The sequence below is a fragment of the Cucurbita pepo genome, chromosome 13 (genome assembly GCF_057944985.1).
Source record: "Cucurbita pepo subsp. pepo isolate OVF chromosome 13, ASM5794498v1, whole genome shotgun sequence".
Taxonomy (NCBI): domain Eukaryota; kingdom Viridiplantae; phylum Streptophyta; class Magnoliopsida; order Cucurbitales; family Cucurbitaceae; genus Cucurbita; species Cucurbita pepo.
In genome coordinates, this window is record NC_141810.1 from 15,796,117 (window position 1) to 15,815,405 (window position 19,289).

At 38.7% G+C, this 19,289-nt stretch overlaps 4 protein-coding genes and 1 non-coding gene across 7 annotated transcripts; 3 read left to right on the plus strand and 2 right to left on the minus strand.

Annotated features, from left to right (window-relative positions):
• Positions 1-7: 7 nt before the first annotated feature.
• On the plus strand, positions 8-81 carry TRNAV-CAC (transfer RNA valine (anticodon CAC)). The gene has a single exon. It is a non-coding gene; the product is annotated as a tRNA-Val (tRNA).
• Positions 82-351: 270 nt separating this feature from the next.
• On the plus strand, positions 352-4,236 carry LOC111808867 (uncharacterized). The gene is made up of 6 exons (XM_023695084.2): positions 352-721; positions 1,660-1,699; positions 1,844-1,927; positions 2,589-2,751; positions 2,979-3,252; positions 3,592-4,236. Exons 1-6 carry the CDS (start codon positions 668-670, stop codon positions 3,781-3,783), a joined length of 807 nt encoding a protein of 268 aa, XP_023550852.2. The 5' UTR covers positions 352-667; the 3' UTR covers positions 3,784-4,236.
• A 441-nt stretch (positions 4,237-4,677) lies between these two features.
• LOC111808864 (delta-1-pyrroline-5-carboxylate synthase) lies at positions 4,678-11,188 on the plus strand. Its single transcript, XM_023695080.2, has 20 exons — positions 4,678-5,141; positions 5,564-5,635; positions 5,785-5,888; positions 6,031-6,133; positions 6,406-6,567; positions 6,774-7,051; positions 7,420-7,570; positions 7,636-7,800; positions 7,951-8,028; positions 8,198-8,287; positions 8,393-8,479; positions 8,554-8,640; positions 9,032-9,128; positions 9,240-9,343; positions 9,475-9,550; positions 9,814-9,964; positions 10,114-10,182; positions 10,344-10,410; positions 10,493-10,563; positions 10,686-11,188. The coding sequence occupies exons 1-20, from the start codon at positions 5,082-5,084 to the stop codon at positions 10,777-10,779; spliced, it is 2,166 nt and encodes a 721-aa protein (XP_023550848.2). The 5' UTR covers positions 4,678-5,081; the 3' UTR covers positions 10,780-11,188.
• Positions 11,189-12,202: 1,014 nt separating this feature from the next.
• Positions 12,203-15,642, minus strand: LOC111808866 (mannose-1-phosphate guanylyltransferase 1). Of its 2 annotated transcripts, XM_087116962.1 has the most exons (6): positions 15,502-15,642; positions 13,923-14,056; positions 13,565-13,627; positions 13,245-13,484; positions 12,483-13,156; positions 12,203-12,380 (listed from the first exon to the last, which is right to left on the minus strand). In XM_087116962.1, exons 2-5 carry the CDS (start codon positions 14,031-14,033, stop codon positions 12,485-12,487), a joined length of 1,086 nt encoding a protein of 361 aa, XP_086973088.1. In that variant the 5' UTR covers positions 14,034-14,056; positions 15,502-15,642; the 3' UTR covers positions 12,203-12,380; positions 12,483-12,484. The 2 variants fall into 2 exon arrangements, with proteins under 2 accessions (XP_086973088.1, XP_023550850.1); XM_023695082.2 differs by lacking the exon at positions 15,502-15,642 and adding an exon at positions 14,233-14,479 and having other exon boundaries at positions 12,203-13,156.
• LOC111808865 (wall-associated receptor kinase-like 20) lies at positions 15,502-18,461 on the minus strand. Of its 2 annotated transcripts, XR_015411554.1 has the most exons (4): positions 17,661-18,461; positions 17,520-17,573; positions 16,104-17,373; positions 15,502-15,768 (listed from the first exon to the last, which is right to left on the minus strand). XR_015411554.1 is itself a non-coding variant. In XM_023695081.2 (3 exons), the coding sequence occupies exons 1-3, from the start codon at positions 18,430-18,432 to the stop codon at positions 16,322-16,324; spliced, it is 1,878 nt and encodes a 625-aa protein (XP_023550849.2). In that variant the 5' UTR covers positions 18,433-18,461; the 3' UTR covers positions 15,934-16,321. The 2 variants fall into 2 exon arrangements, 1 of the variants encoding a protein (XP_023550849.2); XM_023695081.2 differs by lacking the exon at positions 15,502-15,768 and having other exon boundaries at positions 15,934-17,373.
• Between the last annotated feature and the right edge of the window lie 828 nt (positions 18,462-19,289).

The following is a 19,289-nucleotide window of genomic DNA, read 5'->3' on the forward strand; positions in this document are numbered from 1 at the left end:
ACATCTTGTCTGGGTGGTGTAGTTGGTTATCACGCTAGTCTCACACACTAGAGGTCCCTGGTTCGAACCCGGGCTCAGACATATCACTTTCTAATTTTATTTTAGAACGCACAATTTATTTAAATTATGTTTATTATCCCGGTGAAACTTACCGACTTGTCTGGGTCGTGTAGTTGGTTATCACATTAGTCTCACACACTAAAGGTCCCCGGGTTCGGTTCGAACCCGGGCTCAGACAATACAATTTTCACCATCTTCAATTTTTTTCATTTTCCGAAGGAGGGTCGAAAAGGCTGAAGAGGGTCATTATAACGCTGCGGGCCCATTTCCAGCCCATTTGTTCCAGAACGTGTGTAAAGGGTTCTCAAACGTGCACCCGATCGGCGGCAAAAGATGGCACGTGGTTTATGCATGATCCACTGTGCAAAGTCCATCTTCAACGTTGCACAGGTGCCGTCACTGTCCTCTGTGACCGTGTCTCCGTGAGTTGTCCTTCCAAGCGAAGAAACGACCAACATTAGGGCTCAAAGCCTGAGGATTCCATCTTAGTCAATCTCCCGTCGATTCGTACCTTCGATGAATTTCTGAGGCCACCTAACAGTTTCACTTTTCCTCTTCCTTTCGGTATTTCGCCGTTTTCTTCTTTTGGTGCTTGATTGCTTTCTCCATGGACGAGACTTACATAAATCTCCCCACTAGCCATTTGCTTGGCTCAGTCCCTGTACGCACTTTCCAGACGCCTTTGCTTGCTTCTTTTATTTTATCTACTTCTCAAGTTGACCTTTGATTGATGCTATTTGTATTGGGAAGTATTGAATGTCTGGGTCATTCTTCGCGATGATTGATCTGCTTCGCAATGTGATCGGTTGCGATTTTTTCATTACATTTTTTTTGTTTACTTGCATTTTAATATAATGAATAAGCTGGAAAGTGCTTGGTTTGGTTGCTTCCCGCGTGTATGTTATGCTGCTTTCAGAATTCATCGCAAGTAAAAGGAAAATGGAAGACTATTCGTTTGGGACCACCGAGGTTTTTCTTTGCTAATTAGTATGGAGTCTTATCAGGAAATTATTGTTTACTTTGATATTTTCCGCCGTTGGTAGCACCTAAATAATGAACATTCATGAATAGTTATTGAATATGAGAGCAGTATCTATTTTATTTAGTAGGGAAATATGTTTGCTACTTCCTGTTGCGTCTTCTGAATGATGCCTCTTGCAATATATCTGGCAGTTGGCGTGTTTGTTTGTAGTGGCTATGTTCAACCGCCATCTAGTTTTTCTGGGCTGGATTTTTGAAGAGCTTGAATAAATATAGAGCTGGCTAGATTTTGTTCCTCCTGGATTTAGATGGTTATAAATGCGTTTTGGTGAGAAGGGAGATTCAATGTTACCCCTATTTTATGCTTTATAATCAACGATAGCACTCCTCTGATACCAAGTAATGCAAGTTTTAGCTGCGGTTCCTAATATGCTACTGTTTTTTTGTATGTTGGATTATTTGTAATTATTTTTTGGTTGCACCTTGAATCTATGTGTGTTGAAATGTTATCATGTTCTGTTTGGAGTTTGAAATTTATGACTTTCTTTATCCCTGTCTTCGTTTTCAAAGCTCCTTTGTCTAATATTTTTATGTATCCTTTTTTTGGTGGATCAATAGGCTGTAATCAATGAAGAGAAAGACGGCACAGACCATAAAAGTAAGAACGGATTCCAGTACCTTCTTCTTAGTAATCTTATTTCACTTTCTGTTTCATTAATAAGTCGCATTCAAAAAATTGATCTATTTCACTGTTTCATTTCACATAATTATCTCTGAGGAATGGCTTCTTAATTATATGCAGCACCAGAAGCAAGTATGCAGACATTCCCTCCAACTAATGGAAGGGACAGAGGGAGAGGTTATCAAACTCTTGAAAGTCCAAATGGTAATGCTTGTCATGTACTCCCAATGGCTATACGATAGTGTTATGATAGGAGTGCAATTAGTGAAAATAATGATTAGAGATCATTCGTTCTGATTTTCCATTGCTTCTCTCAACTAGGGTTTTTATATTTACTTCTATAGATCTTCTAACTATTTAATGTGACATTTTTTTCCATCGTACATGTGGTTCTTTGTTTGATCTAATTAATTTATTTCCCCTTCTAGCTAGTTTTGGACATACTGAAAGCAAAACATTAACTTATATGGGATTGAGATGTGTTTTTCGTTGTTTCAACTTATTAATCATTGCCTTTGTGTCTGAGATTTTCCTTTCTTGTTATCTTTTGATTATCGAGTGAAAATGTTGTATATCGTTACTACTAGATGTTTTGACATTTATTTATTACTGCGGTACAAGGCTCTTGGACCTAATCCAAAGGTTTTTGTAAAATGCTTGGATATTGAAGGTTGAAGCCACCTTTTAGTTTCAAACCCCCCTTAGACACAGAAAAGATAGCAGGTTTTTGGATATTAGAAAGAAAACCAACTGCGACGTTATAAGGCTCCTGAAGATCCAATCTATATCAAACATGCATTTTTATACGGGGTTGATTCTTTTCTTTTGGTGAACCATACAATTGACAACATTTATTTATGTGCAGATCCTCAGCCGCAACCATCAAGTAACTGGAAGGGAATGTTTAGTGTATCATCTTACACTCAATATTTTAATGTGGATACAGACACTGTCATGAATAGATTGATTAGTTCCTTGTATCCCATTGGTGGAGATTTTTCTAGCAAGATCGATGCAAACCCTGATCTGTAAGTTTTTTTTTTTTTTTTTCCCTCTCTTAACCTTAATAATTTCTCTGTTTCTCTGATGATTATGGGATTATCTGTGAGATTTTGAACGCCTACCTTTTGGTGTCTTTTTTCTTTTTCAAGTTTATGCGCCTCAATCTGTTCATTCAAGAATCTATATGGATATCTTGTTTTTGAAACTAAATGGATTATCAAACTCCTTTTTATTGAATTTTGCTATGACTTAGATATGGGCTTGTGTGGGTCACCACTACATTGGTCTTTGTCCTTGCGGCATTTGGAAACTGCGCGACCTTCCTCATGCAAAAACAAAGTGATCACGGAGCTGCATGGAGCTTTGATGTCAGCTATGTGAATGTGGCGGCAGGGTCTGTTTATGGTTATGCGATTGTGGTTCCCACGGCATTTTACTTTTCGCTTCAGTACTTGGGGTCAAATTCTAACCTCATAAGATTTTGGTGCTTGTGGGGATACTCTCTGTTCATTTTTATTCTGGCATCTGTAAGCTTCTGGAATCTTCACTGCAGTTCTGTTCTCTTTTATCCATTCAACATAATTTCATACATGACTCTGCAGAATTTGAATTTTTTTTTATATTTTTACTTTGGTACTTCAGTTTCTTTTTTACTTCATTTATTTTCATATATTTTGAATTTCTGGTTCATAGCTTAGTAGATATTGTAAGGAGCATGCAAGAAGAAAGCAATGACTACGAAAGAATACTGTTGCCTTAGACTAGACGTTTTCATTTTCAGAGGACTTGCATGGGTTTTATTAGTGCAACGATCCATTTTATGGGCAATATAACTGCATGGTTCTTACATCTCTTTTCTTTTCCAGTTTCTGTTGCTCATCCCGGTTGAAATTCTGCGATGGTTCATCATACTCCTTTCTGGTGCTGCCTCAGCAAGTTTTGTTACTTTGAACTTGAGGTCCTATATCGATGGAAACGATCTTTCGGTTCTGGTAGTAGCTGCATTTTTCTTGCAAATGGCCTTGGCAATCTTCATCAAAGTGTGGTTCTTTCCTTGAGCGGACTCTCTCAGTTTGTTGCTGTCATCAGACCATCTATCTTTGCTTTGTTTCTGAGTGCTGACCTCTTAACTAAGGAACGATTCCCTCTTGATTGGTGTTGGTAGTTCTTTGCCTCTTAACTTGTGTGATGAATCACAGAAGCGGTCAACGGAAAACGACATGGACGGTCATAGTTTTTGTGATTGGAAGTGATTGTTTTATCGTAACAACAATCTCTAACATGCTCACGGTATTGTTTGCAGAGTGCGCAGATGGGCTTCCCTCTTTATGAATATTGTTTGAGGAGAGCAGAATCTGTTTATCTTTCTTTTATTATAAATTTTCATCTTAGTATTCCACTAAAACACAGACGTCATTGTAAATAGATGTCGGGGAATGTACTTGTGATCACTGATGTAATGCGATTGATTGAATTTAAATACAACTATCAAAAATATGCCTCTATCTCAAGACTGGTTTTACGCCAATCCATCAACAGTCATTTACTGACGGCAGATAGCAAACCACCGGGGCAAGATTTCCATAGATGAGCGCAGGCAGCTGCGTGGGAGCTGTGGATTGGGCAGATTTCTGTTAACCAGCACCTGACAAAAACAGGTTAAAAAACCCATTAGAAAATGTTTCTAAAATAAAATATCTTGAGATGGATCTAAAAGATTATGCTCCACTCCATGGGCTAATTAATTCTTTATTCTTGACCTTTATGAGCCAGAGCCAGAGCCCAATCAGCAGCAGCAGCAGCAGCCTGGATCTGGGGGCCTAGCCCTTCGGCTTTGTGACCAGCCATTGAATCTTACGTCTATTAATTTAACACTCCTTTTGTCTTTATTTATTAATTTTAGTTTTGGATTGCGACTCTCCAGGCATGTTCAGAGAAACGCGAAATCCTCTACGCTCGAGCCTTGTTGTCGCCGTTCTGAAGTTCAATGAGGAGTCGCCAAATGTCCGCCAGTCTTCAGTAAAAGTTGTAATTTTTTTCGTCTTCTCAAAAACTGTGCGTAAAAAAATTGGATGGTGACAAGTCTTTGGGAGGCCCTACGCAATCCTGATTCTGTGACGAAGAAACATGCAGCCAATAAAGAACAATATGAGTGTGGAATTGCATTGGTCACTGGAAAACGGTTCGAATATAATCCGAGAATCGAGTAAAAACCCCGGTTCCGATTCCGCACTTCCGCCTACCATTTCCATTCTATATATATATAACTGCCCCCGCTCAGATATATTGGTATTTCCAACGAAACCCTGCCGAGTTGTTTTGTGTCTCGGTCGAGTTGACTCATTACTCTGTTCTTATGGACTCCATGGATCGCTCTCGAGCTTTCCTTCGGGATGTTAAGCGCCTTGTTGTCAAGGTATCTCTAAGTTAAACCTTTAGTTTTTATCTCCCTTTATCCACATTTTAATATTTCCAGGTGTTCTTCTTTTCTATTGGTTTAATTTAGCGCAAGGCAGTTCTGTTTGTATTTGGAACTGGAATTTTTTTGGATGGACGTTTTCATTGTTCTTCTTAGAATTTGTAGTTCCAGGTTTCAATTGGATGGAGAAAGCCGACGCCTTAGTTTTTAATTCTGATGTCTTTTGTATCATACATTATTATTCGATTTGGATGGATGGATGGATTATTTAATGTTTACGACTGAATGCCCATTTCTGTGCATTTTTGCCGATTCGATTCGCGTTCTGTAGAATTTCTCAATTCTTCCTACCGGAAGAGAAACCATTAACAATTTAATTGACTTACCCGTCATTGGATGTCGTGCTTTTGCCATTGAAGGTTGGGACGGCGGTGGTAACGCGAAGTGATGGAAGATTAGCCTTAGGCAGACTAGGAGCATTGTGCGAGCAGGTACTTACCAGGCATTCATAAATCAAGTCTTCTACAAGTTTATAGTGGTTGGAGACTTTTGTTTTCTCCTTTCCTTATCAGCTTCAGGTTGGAGTCGCTTAATTTTTTTTTTTTTCCTTTCAATATTGAGATTTCGATCTGAAATGCAGATCAAGGAATTGAACTCACAAGAATTTGAGGTTATTTTGGTTTCATCTGGTGCTGTTGGTATTGGTCGTCAAAGGCTTCGATATAGGCAGCTTGTTAATAGCAGGTAATTTTTTGCCAGATACGTTGCAACTAAATTGATTAGGGGGACAATGAAATTTTACGGAGTCCTGAAATCAATGAAAGTTTTGATCACTTTTGCTTGGAAAAAAAAAGGATATTCTAAGATTGTACTATGAATAATGTAGTTTTGCTGACCTTCAAAAACCACAAGTTGATCTTGATGGTAAGGCATGCGCAGCTGTTGGTCAAAACAGTCTTATGGCTCTCTATGACACATTATTTAGTCAGGTGACCACTCTTAATTTATTTTAATTTTTAATTTTTAACACAAGAATTGCTTCTAGCTCATTAACTTGTTTGTTTACTTCTGGCAGATTGCTATTGGGTTGCTACTGTGTTATCTCAGTTGCAATCCTTTCTTTTTTTCTTCTTTTTTCACCCCTTACCAGTCATTATTTCATAGACCCTTATATGACATGTGCTTTCGTTATTACTTGACAATTTTAAGGCTTGTCAATAAATGCACTCGTTTGACTTAATTCTTTTTAATGTTTTTGCAGCTGGATGTTACATCTGCTCAGCTTCTGGTTACAGATAATGATTTTAGGGATAAAGGTTTTAGAAGTCAACTTAGTGATACAGTGAAATCATTACTTTCTCTTAAGGTTATTCCTATCTTCAATGAGAATGATGCAGTCAGCACCAGGAAAGCTCCGTATGAGGTTTGATTCTTGCTCTTTAGCCATTCTTTTGATCTGCTTTGGGAATGGTAGTTTTGAATAGTAGTTTCTTTGTGATTGTGAAAAGTGATTGAAAGCCTCTTTATTAATTCAAACAAAATGGATTTATTTATTTTCTTTCCGATATCTTTTTCACTTATGTCACTATTTTTTTTTTTTTTTTTTTTTTTTTTGACAACTCTTCTCAGGATTCTTCTGGTATATTCTGGGACAATGACAGTTTGGCAGCACTTTTAGCTTTGGAGCTAAAAGCTGATCTCCTTGTTTTGTTAAGCGATGTAGACGGTCTATATAGTGGGCCTCCAAGTGACCCTCACTCAAAGTTAATCCATACATATGTTAAGGAACGCCATCAAGGTGAAATTACCTTTGGGGACAAGTCTAGAGTGGGAAGAGGTGGTATGACTGCTAAAGTTAAAGCTGCTACTGGTGCTGCATATGCTGGCATTCCTGTTATTATCACTAGGTATGCTTCATTTATGAGTGCCTCAGGAATCTCCCTCCCTTTTCTCTGTATCTAATATAATCATTCCACAAATATTATGCACTACACTATCCAATTAGAGGGGGAACTGCTAGATTTAACCCATCCCATGTTTTCCATTTCATACTTGCAAGATAGTGGCAGGTTATCTCAGGGTGCGGTCGACAAAAATAAAAAATGTTATTTCACATGCCCTTGTGAAAGGGGATGAAATGCTTCCTAGTTTACAAAATCGTGTTTCTTTGAAACCTAGCCTGGGATGAATAGGTTTTCCATTCAGATTTCTTTTTCTTTTATTTAATATGAATATTGATTCAATTTGAAACGGTTTTTTCCATAATCATTTGAAGCGGATACGCTCCTGCAAATATCCTCAAGGTCCTCAAAGGTGATCGCATCGGTACCCTCTTCCATCAAGATGCTCATTTGTGGGAGCCCCAAAAGGATGTTGGTGCTCGTGATATGGCTGTTGCAGCAAGAGAAAGTTCAAGAAGGCTGCAGGTAATTGCCCGTTGCTTTGTATGCCAAGTTAGCATGATTTTTTATACTTAGTTTATATTCCTTAGGCAATCTCTTCTCAAGAGAGAAGAAAAATTTTGCTGGATATAGCTGATGCCCTTGAAGCAAATGAAAAACTGATCAGTGCTGAAAATGAAGCTGATGTTGCTGAAGCTCAACAGACTGGATATGAAAAGGCCCTAGTATCACGACTGGCACTGAAACCTGGAAAGGCAAGACATCATTGCATGATTTTTTTTAAGAACAATTTCCATAGCACTGATTACACATCTACTCAATTATTTACATTAGATACTGCCTTGTGAAGTCTCAAAGCCTGTCTTTTCTTGGTGAATAGTGATACTAATTGTATATGTGAACAGATATCCAGTCTTGCCAACTCCATCCGTACACTTGCAAACATGGAAGATCCAATTGGTCATGTTTTGAAGAAGACTGAGGTAACAAATTATGGACTTTTGTGTAATTGTGATTCAAAGTAGTGGAAAATATTCTTTTGACTCTAGTTAGATGGTTGATAAGTAGAACCGTTTCAATAATTCAGAATGCCTGAATTTTTTGCTGGCATTCAATTTTTCCCCAACTTGAGATGGTGGTTGTTGCATTCAGGTTTCAGATGGACTAATTCTTGAAAAAACATCGTCTCCGTTGGGTGTTCTATTGATTGTGTTTGAGTCTCGTCCAGATGCTCTGGTACAGGTTAGTATAAATTGCTTGTGGAGAATCTTAGAGTTGTCTCCATTGAGTGTTCACAATGCTGAATTTTTCCTTTAAAATGAACCCTTGGGTTTGTGATTTATATAGATAGCTTCATTAGCAATTCGGAGCGGAAATGGTCTTCTCTTAAAAGGGGGAAAGGAAGCAAGGCGATCAAATGCAATATTGCACAAGGTATCATATTTCCTTCATGATCAAATTAAAATGGCATTGGCACATCAGTTCACTTTTCTTTTTGCTATATATAGGTTATCACGGAAGCCATTCCAGATAGTGTTGGTGGGACCATAATTGGACTTGTAACTTCAAGGGAGGAAATACCCGATCTACTAAAGGTGCATTTGGTTGAATACCCTTCTTGAATTGTTCGTTTTCGTGACCTTGAATTTTACTCGTGGTCATAGGGTAAATAGAGAGTAAAATACTATTGAGGACGTACCTCAGATGTCATATCTTACAAGTTTTCCTAATTTAGTCCTGATAATTTTCGTTCTATTTCATAATTTCTTTTGTTCTTCCATTGTCTTATCATTTATTATTGTAAAGCATTGACTTTAAATTTTTTGTGAATCGTTATTGAAAAATTGTGAAAAATCAATAAGTCCATATGATGAGAAGAATTAAAAATAAATATACTTCAGTTCAGTTCAGTAGAAAGTATACTTCAGTTCAGTAGAAAGTAAGCAATATACTTCAGTTGAAGTGATTAATTGTCGATAATGGCAGTTGGATGACGTTATTGATTTGGTGATCCCAAGAGGTAGCAACAAACTGGTTTCTCAAATTAAGAATTCCACCAAAATTCCTGTTCTTGGTCACGCTGGTAATGTGGATTGGATCGACCATTCTAATACAATATATTTCTTTTACGTTCTTTTTTATTTTCATGAAACAAGACATGGTCGTAAAAACATGTGCTCTTTTCATGCCACAGATGGAATCTGCCATGTTTATGTTGACAAGTCTGCTGATTTGGAAATGGCAAAGAGAATTGTACTGGATGCAAAAATAGATTATCCAGCAGCCTGTAATGCAATGGTATATCATTCATCAATTAACTTTACTTTATTCCATCTCCACTTAATTGGGTGATTTATCTTGTACCTACGTTTTTTTCTTCTTATTCCTGATTTGGATTCTGTTTTGATTCTCTTATTTCTTTAATGCAGGAAACACTTCTTGTTCACCAGGACTTAGTCCACACGGGTGGGCTGAATGAGCTTGTTGTAAATCTCCGCATTGAAGGTCAGACTTGCCTCCTTGCGCAATTTCTGCAGTGCAGACTTTTTTATGCGTTTGGTCGCTAAATCCATCATAGTGGTGGTGTTAAAGTTATTAGTGCACAATCCTAACCAACACTTCTTTAAAGTTATTAGAACAGAAGGAAAACGAGTATTAGTGATGAAAATAGATGCCATAGGTTCAACATCTACAGATCAATTTTACCTTCGATACTCTAGGAATACTTGACATCTATAAATTAAAAAAGTAGTTAATTCTCTTTCCAGGTGTTATTTTGAATGGTGGACCAAGGTCGAGCTCCCTGTTGAATATTCCTGAGGCAGGGACGTTTCATCATGAATACAATTCATTGGCATGCACTCTTGAAATTGTGGACGATGTCTTTGCTGCTATCGATCATATACATCAACATGGAAGGCATGCTAATATTTTTCTTGATGAAAGAGCATTTCAAATTGCTAATTATCTTTATTCATATATGTTTGAAGGCGAGCATGCATTTTGTGTCTATTGATCAATACTTCTGTTGCTTATAAAAAGGGTTTTTTTCTCCTGTAAACTGGCAGTGGACACACTGATTGTATTGTTACGGAAGATCATGAAGTTGCCGAAGTTTTCTTACGTCGAGTTGACAGGTAAGTGTTTCTGTTAACCTTATTTAGCATTCTTCCAGCTTCATCCATTCATTTATGACCTTTTCGTTTTATTAGAACTCGTGCGCGAGAGACAGATTGTATTGAATAATGGTGCCTTCACCTGGATAGCCTATTTATGCTGTTTGCTATGTTCTTGGCAGTGCTGCTGTCTTCCATAACGCGAGCACAAGATTTAGTGATGGGGCTCGATTTGGTCTAGGTGCTGAGGTGCGAAATGCTCCTATAATTGTCAGATAGCAATACGATTAAGTTTGTTGCTTTCTTTTTACACATCCATTGTTTGTAACAGGTTGGAATTAGCACAAGTCGGATCCATGCCCGGGGTCCAGTAGGAGTTGAAGGACTGTTAACGACCAGATGGTATGAACAAATCATACTCTTCTGAGTAAATTCAATATTGTCCACATACAATACTTCCATTTCCGCACATGACATGTCAATATCTAGGCAAGTTAATATCAGCATTGTACTTAAATTTGCAGGATTCTCAGGGGAAGTGGGCAAGTCGTGGATGGAGATAAAGGTGTTGTTTACACCCACAGGGACGTGAAGATTGAGTCTCAACTCGTGAATTGATTTCAGCCCAACAATTTGCGCTGGCTATTTATGTATAAAAATAAGTGTTAGTAGCTTCTCTCTTCGAGTTTCAGTGTGATAGTTGCAGAAATAATGTGGTTTAATCATTAGAGTTCCAGAAGCGGCTAGTTTTTTCTATAATATTGGCCAATTCTGTTTAGTAGCTTAGGAGGACCCTTCTTCCAGGACTGGAAATCCAGAGTTTAGTTGTAGCGTATAGGTCTTAAATCTTGATGAAGTAATGACCATTTGAACAGATCAGGTGCATTACTCTCGGAATTGTTTTGTTGTTTACTGTTTGACGATTGAAGTGTTGACTTGGCATCTGAAAATAACAGAAACCACCATGTAGGCCTGTCAGTGTTTTAGCAGCAGCAGGGGATGTAGTATGAAAAATGGTTGACTACTATTATTATGGTCCTTATACTGGTATTGTTTTGTGTCAGTATTCTCAATATGTCTTCGAATTATTGGCTTTTAGTTAATTTTTACCACTTAAGATAAGTTACATGAGAAATGTTCGTTAAGGCAGAAAAAGAATAAGAACTTGAAGTTGAACAAAGAGGGGAAGACTGACTGATCCATAAGCTAGAAGTTTATGCTAAAACAAAGCCATATCAGATACTCTTTGCTGTCTTTGTTGATCATGCACTCGTGCAGGACGCTTGTTGCGGAATGCCTTTAGAAGGTTCTCATCCAGATCACTGAAAAGAAAAATGGCAGAGCAGATTGAACAACTTGGAAGCATCGTCAACTCGCAGTGCAAAAACTAATGCTTACTGGAAATGAGGGCCTTCGTAGGCAATTTGATCCTCTGGATGTTTAACAATCAAGCTCCCTATGGAGATATCATCAAGGTAAGCGCTGCAACTAAGCTCTAGGGAATATCCACTCTTCTTAGAGACACTAACAACCAGCGCCAGCGGGATACTAGACTGACTCATTTGCCCTACTACCACCATCCTCACCGTCATCCTCTATCATTTTCATTCAGGCATGTGAACTTCCACACACATAAGATCCAAGAGATTTAATAAACATAAAGAAAACAAGCAATTAAAAAGTAGTGTCGTAGTGGATGGGAAGCATATTCCGGAATGGCATTCAGAGACCCTGTGGCTTAGCAGCAAGTTTAGCAGCAGTTTTATCTATTAATGGATGTAATAGGATCCAGATTTTTGAAGGATCCATATAATAAAACCAATAAAGAATATTATTACCTTATGGAAGGCTCTGCTTCATCTCTTCGGTCTCCTACCTTCTCTTCTGTAAATTTATACGTTTGCAGCAGACTCGTGCCCTTTTGCCCCATTTTCAGATAATATTAGGCTTCTGTATTTCTAATAGATAATTCAATATACTATACATCAAAATTTTAATATGAACCAGAAAAGGTAATTCCTGAAGGAGTGACGAATGACGATTGTCAAGAAGATGAAGCAAATAATCTTACTTCGGAAAAGGAAACAGAAAATTTAGCGATGAATTATTCCCATATATACACAAAAATATTACTCTGTAGAACCATGACAAGAAACGCCCTTGGTAAAGGAGATGAACCTTCGCTCACAGAACTTGAAGAAGCAGACAGTGACATTATGCTGCGCCCATGAAGAGGAAGTAAAAGAACTGATATAACTCACTCAAGACAACTTTACGTTACAGCTCTCAAAAAGGAATTCCACTAATTTGCAAGTACACACCTTTACATGACTATTTCGGGCTTCAAAATGCTGGATTTGATTTCTTTGTGCGGCAGCACTACTCCACCATTACTGTAAACTTCATCGCCCACATGAACGTCTTCTCCTAGGATTGTCATATTCTCTACACGTGCCCATTGCCCGACGGTAGAATGCCAGCCTATGATACTGCTTGATATGCAAGCATGCTTCTTGATTCGCACTCCACGCATTACAGTACATCGAGATAGCCGAACTCCTGACTCAACAACACAACCAGGACCAATGGCAACATCCGGACCAATCAGACATCCTTCGCCAATCTTTGCGGTCGCATCCACCAGAACATTCCCTACAATATGAGACCCAACAGCTAACATTGATGGAGAGTTCTTCCTCAAGGAGCTTAGATAGAGTCTTAGTCCTGTAATATAATCTTTTGGCTGTCCAATGTCCATCCAAAACCCTGGCAGTACCATTGCATAAAGCTTTTGCTCCGCGGCAATTTTCGGGAACACTTCTTTCTCGATTGATGTTGGCCTCAGTTCAATTCGGTCCAGAACAGAGGGGTTTAACAGGTAAACTCCCGCATTAATTTTGTTGCCGACAAATAGTTTTGGTTTCTCCACAAATTTCTCAACTTTCCCAGTAGATTCTTCCATGACAACCACACCATATTTGGAAGGCTCATCCACCTAGAAGAAAATATATCAACTACTGACTTGATAGAATCTTGACGAAGTGCCTATGAAGTTAAAGTATATCTGAACTCAAGTGTTTTACCTTGGTTACCATGATTGATGCCTCTCCCCCATGACTCTTGTGGAATTCAATCATTTCTTTAAGTGGATACTCACTGATAACGTCACTATTGAGGACAAAAAACGGCTCGCCGGAATCATCTACCAGTTTGTTTCTTGCAAGGGCCAGAGGGCCAGCTGTTCCAAGTGGCTCTGTCTCCTGAGAGCATGTGATCTTGATCCCAAGCTTTTTCTCAAATTCTTTCAAGAAATTCAACATTATCTGCAGAAATAAAGATTTATTGTATCTATCACTGCAAACCTCAAGTAAAGTAGGTGAATAAAAAAGAGTTATTTCCTTACTTCTGGCTGATAATTGATTGCCAGAACTACTTCTTCCACTCCAATAGCCTTGAGAGCTTCTATCTGGACAGTGAGGGAGAAAAAGGCTTTTCAGAACAGCAGCATGATTAAACGAAATCATCTCCTTAAAAGCAGTTTAATTTGCGACATTCTCTAATTTATACTGAGTTTGCCAGAAAATGAATATATTTTAGATATTCTCTAATTTCTGTTACAACCAGAATTAGATAATCGCTAATTTCATGTCAATATTTCATTGAAATAAACGGTACAAAAATAACCATAATATTAGCAGGATGTACTGGGAGCTTCTTGAAAAATGGGGTCTGGAGGAAGATAAAAGGGGGTGGGGGAATACCTGGTGCAGGATCATGGGTTTATTAGCAAAGTCAACAAGTGGCTTGGGGACACTGAGGGTCAACGGCCTCAAACGTGTTCCAAATCCTCCAACAAGAATAAGTGCCTTCATTGTGATGTGGTAAATTCTGCTTTCTGTGGTCAATGACAAAGAAAATAGCTTTGACACTCGTTTAAGAAGACAAGATCCAATGAAAAGAACGAAGAAAAAAAAAAAAGTTATTATACTTTGTACGCATGCATGTGCATATATCTATGCAAAGAAAGATGTATTTATATCTTTGAACCCATGCAAAGAAAAATGGACTCACATGACACTCAGCAGTCAGTACCATCCACAGAGGGACCTAGAGAGAGGCAGATAAGAGACTCCTCACTTGACCAACAAAGTTTGAAAGAAACCTCAAAATATAAAAAAGCAGCCAGCAGATTAAACATTGATCCATGCGATTACCACAATAATTACAAAATAATTTAGCTGTCAACGAGAACTCAAGAACCTTGTAGCAGCATAAATACTGCTCCAAACATTTGAACGTCTCCACATCTGGAAGTTTTGTTTTTTACATCATTGAAAATTTAAATAGTCCAGTTCCTAAACATCAAAAACCATCTAACAAAAGGCTAGAGTTCTTTTGGAAACTATTTTCAAAAAAAAAAATCGGAATGAAAATTTAGTCAAAAAAAGAAGGCGTTCTTCCCTTTACGAAATAACAAATTGGTAAATTTCAGCGTACACGATAACATTGAAATTCACGATTTGTTTTAAAACCAAGAACCTGAAAATTCACTTTGAAAACTGTATTAGAATCAATCTCTGAGAATTTCCTTCTCCACCAAAAGGATTGAAATACAGTAATCAGAATTCAGATCGAAGGATAGTTTAAAGGAAAATGCCTAAACAAAAGATTTTGGCATGCTGCACAGTATGATTTCATTTAATTACCTAGATTGTCCAATAAAATTATTTTAGTATAATTGACCCATATTTTTTGGAAACTAAAGCAAAAACTTCACATCAAATTATTGTGTTTGTTTCCTTAGGTGGTTTGTAAGGATGAATTTAACAGGCGAATCATAAAAGATATAAGGTTAGTCCTGAAGTTCTAACTTAAAGCATTTAAATAATTAGCCGAACACAAACGAAAAGAGAATGAAAATTATCGTAACCTTATCAAAATGATTCATTGTTCTGTCTCATATAAATTCTTATGTATAAGCAATATGAATAATAAAAAAGGTAAGCTTCGGAGAATAGCCGCAATCTTATCAGATCTGCCATCACACAGAGCCAAACAACTTAATTATCAAAGCACTCTTCGAATCAATAAAAAAATCAAATTAACAAGTTTCCAGCGCAAAGAAATCAAATCAGATAGTCGGACACGGAAGATGGATTACGGAGTCAATATTTCAGATTCGAAACAAACAGCAACCACATTGTCAGATTAAACATTCATACGACACCAAAGAACGCTTTCAAAAGCTCCAAATTCCCTCCCGATCTCAAAAATCATAGAACACGCAATTAAACCACGGATCTAGCAGAAAACCCAAAGGAGAATGGAAGACAGAATTACCTTAGATCTCAGGAGATCAGAACCCGAGCTGAGCCGGAAACGAAGTCGAGTTGCGACTAGTCAACCGACCGCGAGAGCGCTCAGTTTTTCCCGCTGTAGAACCCTCACGGTTGGTTCTTCGCCGTATTATGATCCGAAAAGGATACCTGCCGAGGGAAGAAAGGCTTATCGGGCAATTCAGTGAACGAAATGCCGACCGAATTTATTGGGCAACAGAAATCTCCATCTTCCTCCCTTATGGTTGAAATCGTCGAAATATCGTCACTTCTACGATAATAATCCATGTTTCCGCGAAATATCACATGCACAAAATTTCAAGCCTATATTAATTAATAATAGATAAATAATCCATAGAATTTTGTATCTAAAAATCGAAAATTTAATTATACCGATAATTTTGTATAAAAATTATTAATATTTTTAATTCAAAAATAAGCTAAAACTTTCGCTGATTTTATTAATACTCTTACAAAAATTAAAATTTTGGAAAATATTAGTACAGAAATAAAATTATTAATATTACATTATTAACTCTAAAAAATTATTAAGTACAAAAGAAAGAAAATTTGAGACATTTGTATCAGATGCGATTGACTCCGTACTTGCTGGTGGTTGAAGGGAGTGGTTGAAGGGAGTGGTTTCAAAGACGGCCAGCTCATCGGAAAATTTTATGGACGAGGCCATAAAAGCTACAAACCCTTGGCCGCATCCGATTGGCTGTGAGGCTGGTAGAATCACAGTCGTGCGTTAAAAGAGAAAAAGGTGTTTATTGAGCGCATTCATTGCTTCATCCTCTGTTTCTGTTCTGTGTTTACTGATTTTAAGGCTTGGCAGTGGCGACGCTTATGATGTACTGAATCTCCTCCACCACTTCTTTCATGGAAGGCCGATTCTGCCTTCTCTCTTCCAAGCATCCCACTGCCAGAAACCCCAAAGCCTTCATCGTGTCAACCTCCATGTCCGTGGCTCCCTTCTTCAGCCTCGGATCGATGACATCCACCAATTTCTCTTCTTCCACCATCCGCTGCACGTATACCGCCAAGTTCACGTCGTCAGGCTCCCGGTTGAAATCGATGGCCTTCTGCGACGTCAACAGCTCCAAAAGAACCACTCCGAAACTGTACACGTCGCTCTTGTCCGTCAACTGGTAGTTCCGGTAGTACTCGGGGTCCAGGTACCCCAGAGTACCCTGCGCGCAAGTTGAGATATGGCTTAAATCTGTTTCCGCCAATCGGGAGAGGCCGAAATCCGAAACTTTGGAGTTTAGCTTATTGTCTAGTAGGATGTTGCTGGATTTCACGTCTCGGTGGTAGATTGGTGGAACTGCTGAGAAATGAAGGTATGCTAGTCCCTCTGCTGTGCTCTGCGCGATCTGGAGCCGCTGCTCCCATGTTAATGCCCTTGTCTCTTTACTACCTTGCAAATGGTCCAGAAGAGTGCCGTTGGGGATATACTCGTACACCAGAATTGGCTGTTCTAATTCAACGCAGCACCCAAGGAGCCACACAAGACTCCGGTGGTTAACTTGGCAGAGTATTCGGACCTCATTCAGGACTTGGTCGGTGCCTTTTGCGTTTCCGAGCTTGGCGCACTTCACGGCTACAGGGGTACCGTCCCCAAGAATGCCTTTGTAGACCTCACCATAGCCGCCGACACCCAGGAGGCGATCGGCGGAGAAATTGTGGGTGGCCCTCTTGATCTCTTTTCCGGAGAAGATCTTTGCGTTCCTTCCGCCTCCGCCGTTGGAATTCAGAATTGCTTCACGCTCCTTTGTTAAGCGATCTTGAGCTTCTTTCGCTCTTCTATGTCGTCTGTATACTAACATGGCTATTATTGACAATAACACCGCCGCGCCGACGCCGGATACAATGCCTATGCACATAATTTCTAAATATTTACAATGTCTTTTGGATGAACAAATGTATTCATTTTTTTTATTTTTTTAATAATTAATTAAACTATTTTGAAATTTTCTATTTATTAGTTAAATTAATATTGAAGTAATCAATAAAAATTACCGGCTATTAGTGCAGTTCGGGACTTCTTACAACCGTCAGGATCATGACACGTGTCTGTAAAAACAAGCAAATCAACCACGATCCTCAATCAAGCTCTAATTTTTTAGTACGGTCAGAAGGGAAGAAAAGTCAAACACTCACTTTGGGAGCAGAGTCCAGCAACAGGGTCCCACTGAAACCCTGAATTACAGAGACAACGTTTCAGCCCGGTCCCACTTGGGTCAACACCACAAGCCGCGTTCCCATCACAATCAGCCTGCGAATTACAAACCGGCTCCATCGGCGAAAGCCATTGCAGCTCCAACCCGGGTTCAGGCCATTGCAACAGTCCCAAACTCGGGTTCAAGTTCACAAAGCTCGTGTACGCGCTGCACCCTGACTCCCTCACCCGAATCATGTACGAATTCGATGACCCACCCGCCCGAAACGTGCAGCACAGTGGCGCCGCCTCGCACGCCGCCGCCCCTCTCGAGCCGTTGATGTACGAATGGCACAAACTCGTCGACGAGCAGTTCAACGGCGAGCGCAGAAGCGAATCCGTGCAGTTGAAGTACAAGATCGTGTTACCGCTCGTGACGTTGAAGGGTAAACTGTTGTTCAGTTGGATTCCTCCGTGAGCAATATCCTCTGTCACGCACGTTTCTCGGAGGAAGTTAGACGGCCGGATCACCAGCCGTTGGGCCCATGGGTTGATCGCGATGATCGGGTACGTATTGTTCAGCGTATCGAATTTCAGTGAGCCTGCGTCGCACCGGATCTTGTACGATTGATCCCCACATGTGGGGCCGGTGCTCAGAGGATAGGGAACGCCGGTAGCTCCGCAGTCTGGGCATCGGGTGGCGGAGGTTGCGATTTCAGCGGCGGCGAGTAGCGCCGCCGCAAAGAGGAGTAGGCGTCTGGAAAAGGATGCCATTGATATGGAGGATGAAGTGGTGGACGCTGGTAGGTTATATAATTCCAATAGGCGGATTAAAATAAATGGAAAATATATTATTATATTTTAAAGTGTGAGAAAAATCAAAGTCAAACTAACCTTGCTGAGCTGTTTTCTTTAAACAAAATTTGTGTCAATTCCATTTTTTATTTTGGGTTTATAAACTTAATTTTCAAAAACTAAAAAAATAATTTATAAATTGTTATACAAATAAAACGATAAAAATTATGTTGGATTGGTGCGTTAAGTCTTAATTCAATAATTAAATTATTGAGAAAGAATCTCAACTTACTTTAAATTAAATTAATTTTTATGATTTTCTTCCGTCATCAAGATTATTGAACAAGACAAGAGGTTGAAAAATAATAAAAATAAAATAATGAGAAAGTCTTCGTTTGGATATTTACGCACTTGGTGAAGCCCTAAATTCCGCACCCACGGTATTTATTAAACCACCTTATTTCCACCTACCCCATCTTTCTTATTATGTAATATATATATATATATATATATATATATATATATATATATATATATATATATATATATATACATATAATTCAATTTTTAAAATATATTTTAATCCACTACTTTATGATATTGTTCGCGTTACGTAGACCGCGTCTATTAGGAAGAAGTTTCCACATTTTGATATTGTCCACGTTAAGTATGGTCGTTCTCGAGGTTTTCACACTCTTATAAGAAAGGCTTCCGCCTATATATAATCTCATAATCCACCCTATTAGAGGCTTAACGTTCTCTAATGTAAAATCTCACAAGTCACCCCTTTAGGGCCTAACATTCTACTGGCACATCAGTCTTCACACCCTTATAAG

What these genes read in the sequence shown, in the direction of transcription:
- LOC111808867 (XM_023695084.2), top strand. Translation starts at nt 668, where the DNA reads ATGGACGAGACTTACATAAATCTCCCCACTAGCCATTTGCTTGGCTCA. An exon ending in ATTTGCTTGGCTCAGTCCCT is followed by an intron (nt 722 to 1,659) that starts GTACGCACTTTC and finishes GTGGATCAATAG; the next exon opens with GCTGTAATCAATGAAGAGAA. An exon ending in TCATTTTTATTCTGGCATCT is followed by an intron (nt 3,253 to 3,591) that starts GTAAGCTTCTGG and finishes TTTCTTTTCCAG; the next exon opens with TTTCTGTTGCTCATCCCGGT.
- LOC111808864 (XM_023695080.2), top strand. Translation starts at nt 5,082, where the DNA reads ATGGACTCCATGGATCGCTCTCGAGCTTTCCTTCGGGATGTTAAGCGC. An exon ending in TGTAAATCTCCGCATTGAAG is followed by an intron (nt 9,551 to 9,813) that starts GTCAGACTTGCC and finishes TTCTCTTTCCAG; the next exon opens with GTGTTATTTTGAATGGTGGA. An exon ending in GATTTGGTCTAGGTGCTGAG is followed by an intron (nt 10,411 to 10,492) that starts GTGCGAAATGCT and finishes TGTTTGTAACAG; the next exon opens with GTTGGAATTAGCACAAGTCG.
- LOC111808866 (XM_087116962.1), bottom strand. Translation starts at nt 14,033, where the DNA reads ATGAAGGCACTTATTCTTGTTGGAGGATTTGGAACACGTTTGAGGCCG. An exon ending in AACCCATGATCCTGCACCAG is followed by an intron (nt 13,628 to 13,922) that starts GTATTCCCCCAC and finishes CTCACTGTCCAG; the next exon opens with ATAGAAGCTCTCAAGGCTAT. An exon ending in CATCAATCATGGTAACCAAG is followed by an intron (nt 13,157 to 13,244) that starts GTAAAACACTTG and finishes ATTTTCTTCTAG; the next exon opens with GTGGATGAGCCTTCCAAATA.
- LOC111808865 (XM_023695081.2), bottom strand. Translation starts at nt 18,432, where the DNA reads ATGGCATCCTTTTCCAGACGCCTACTCCTCTTTGCGGCGGCGCTACTC. An exon ending in TGCTGGACTCTGCTCCCAAA is followed by an intron (nt 17,574 to 17,660) that starts GTGAGTGTTTGA and finishes TTGTTTTTACAG; the next exon opens with ACACGTGTCATGATCCTGAC. An exon ending in CCGAACTGCACTAATAGCCG is followed by an intron (nt 17,374 to 17,519) that starts GTAATTTTTATT and finishes TTATGTGCATAG; the next exon opens with GCATTGTATCCGGCGTCGGC.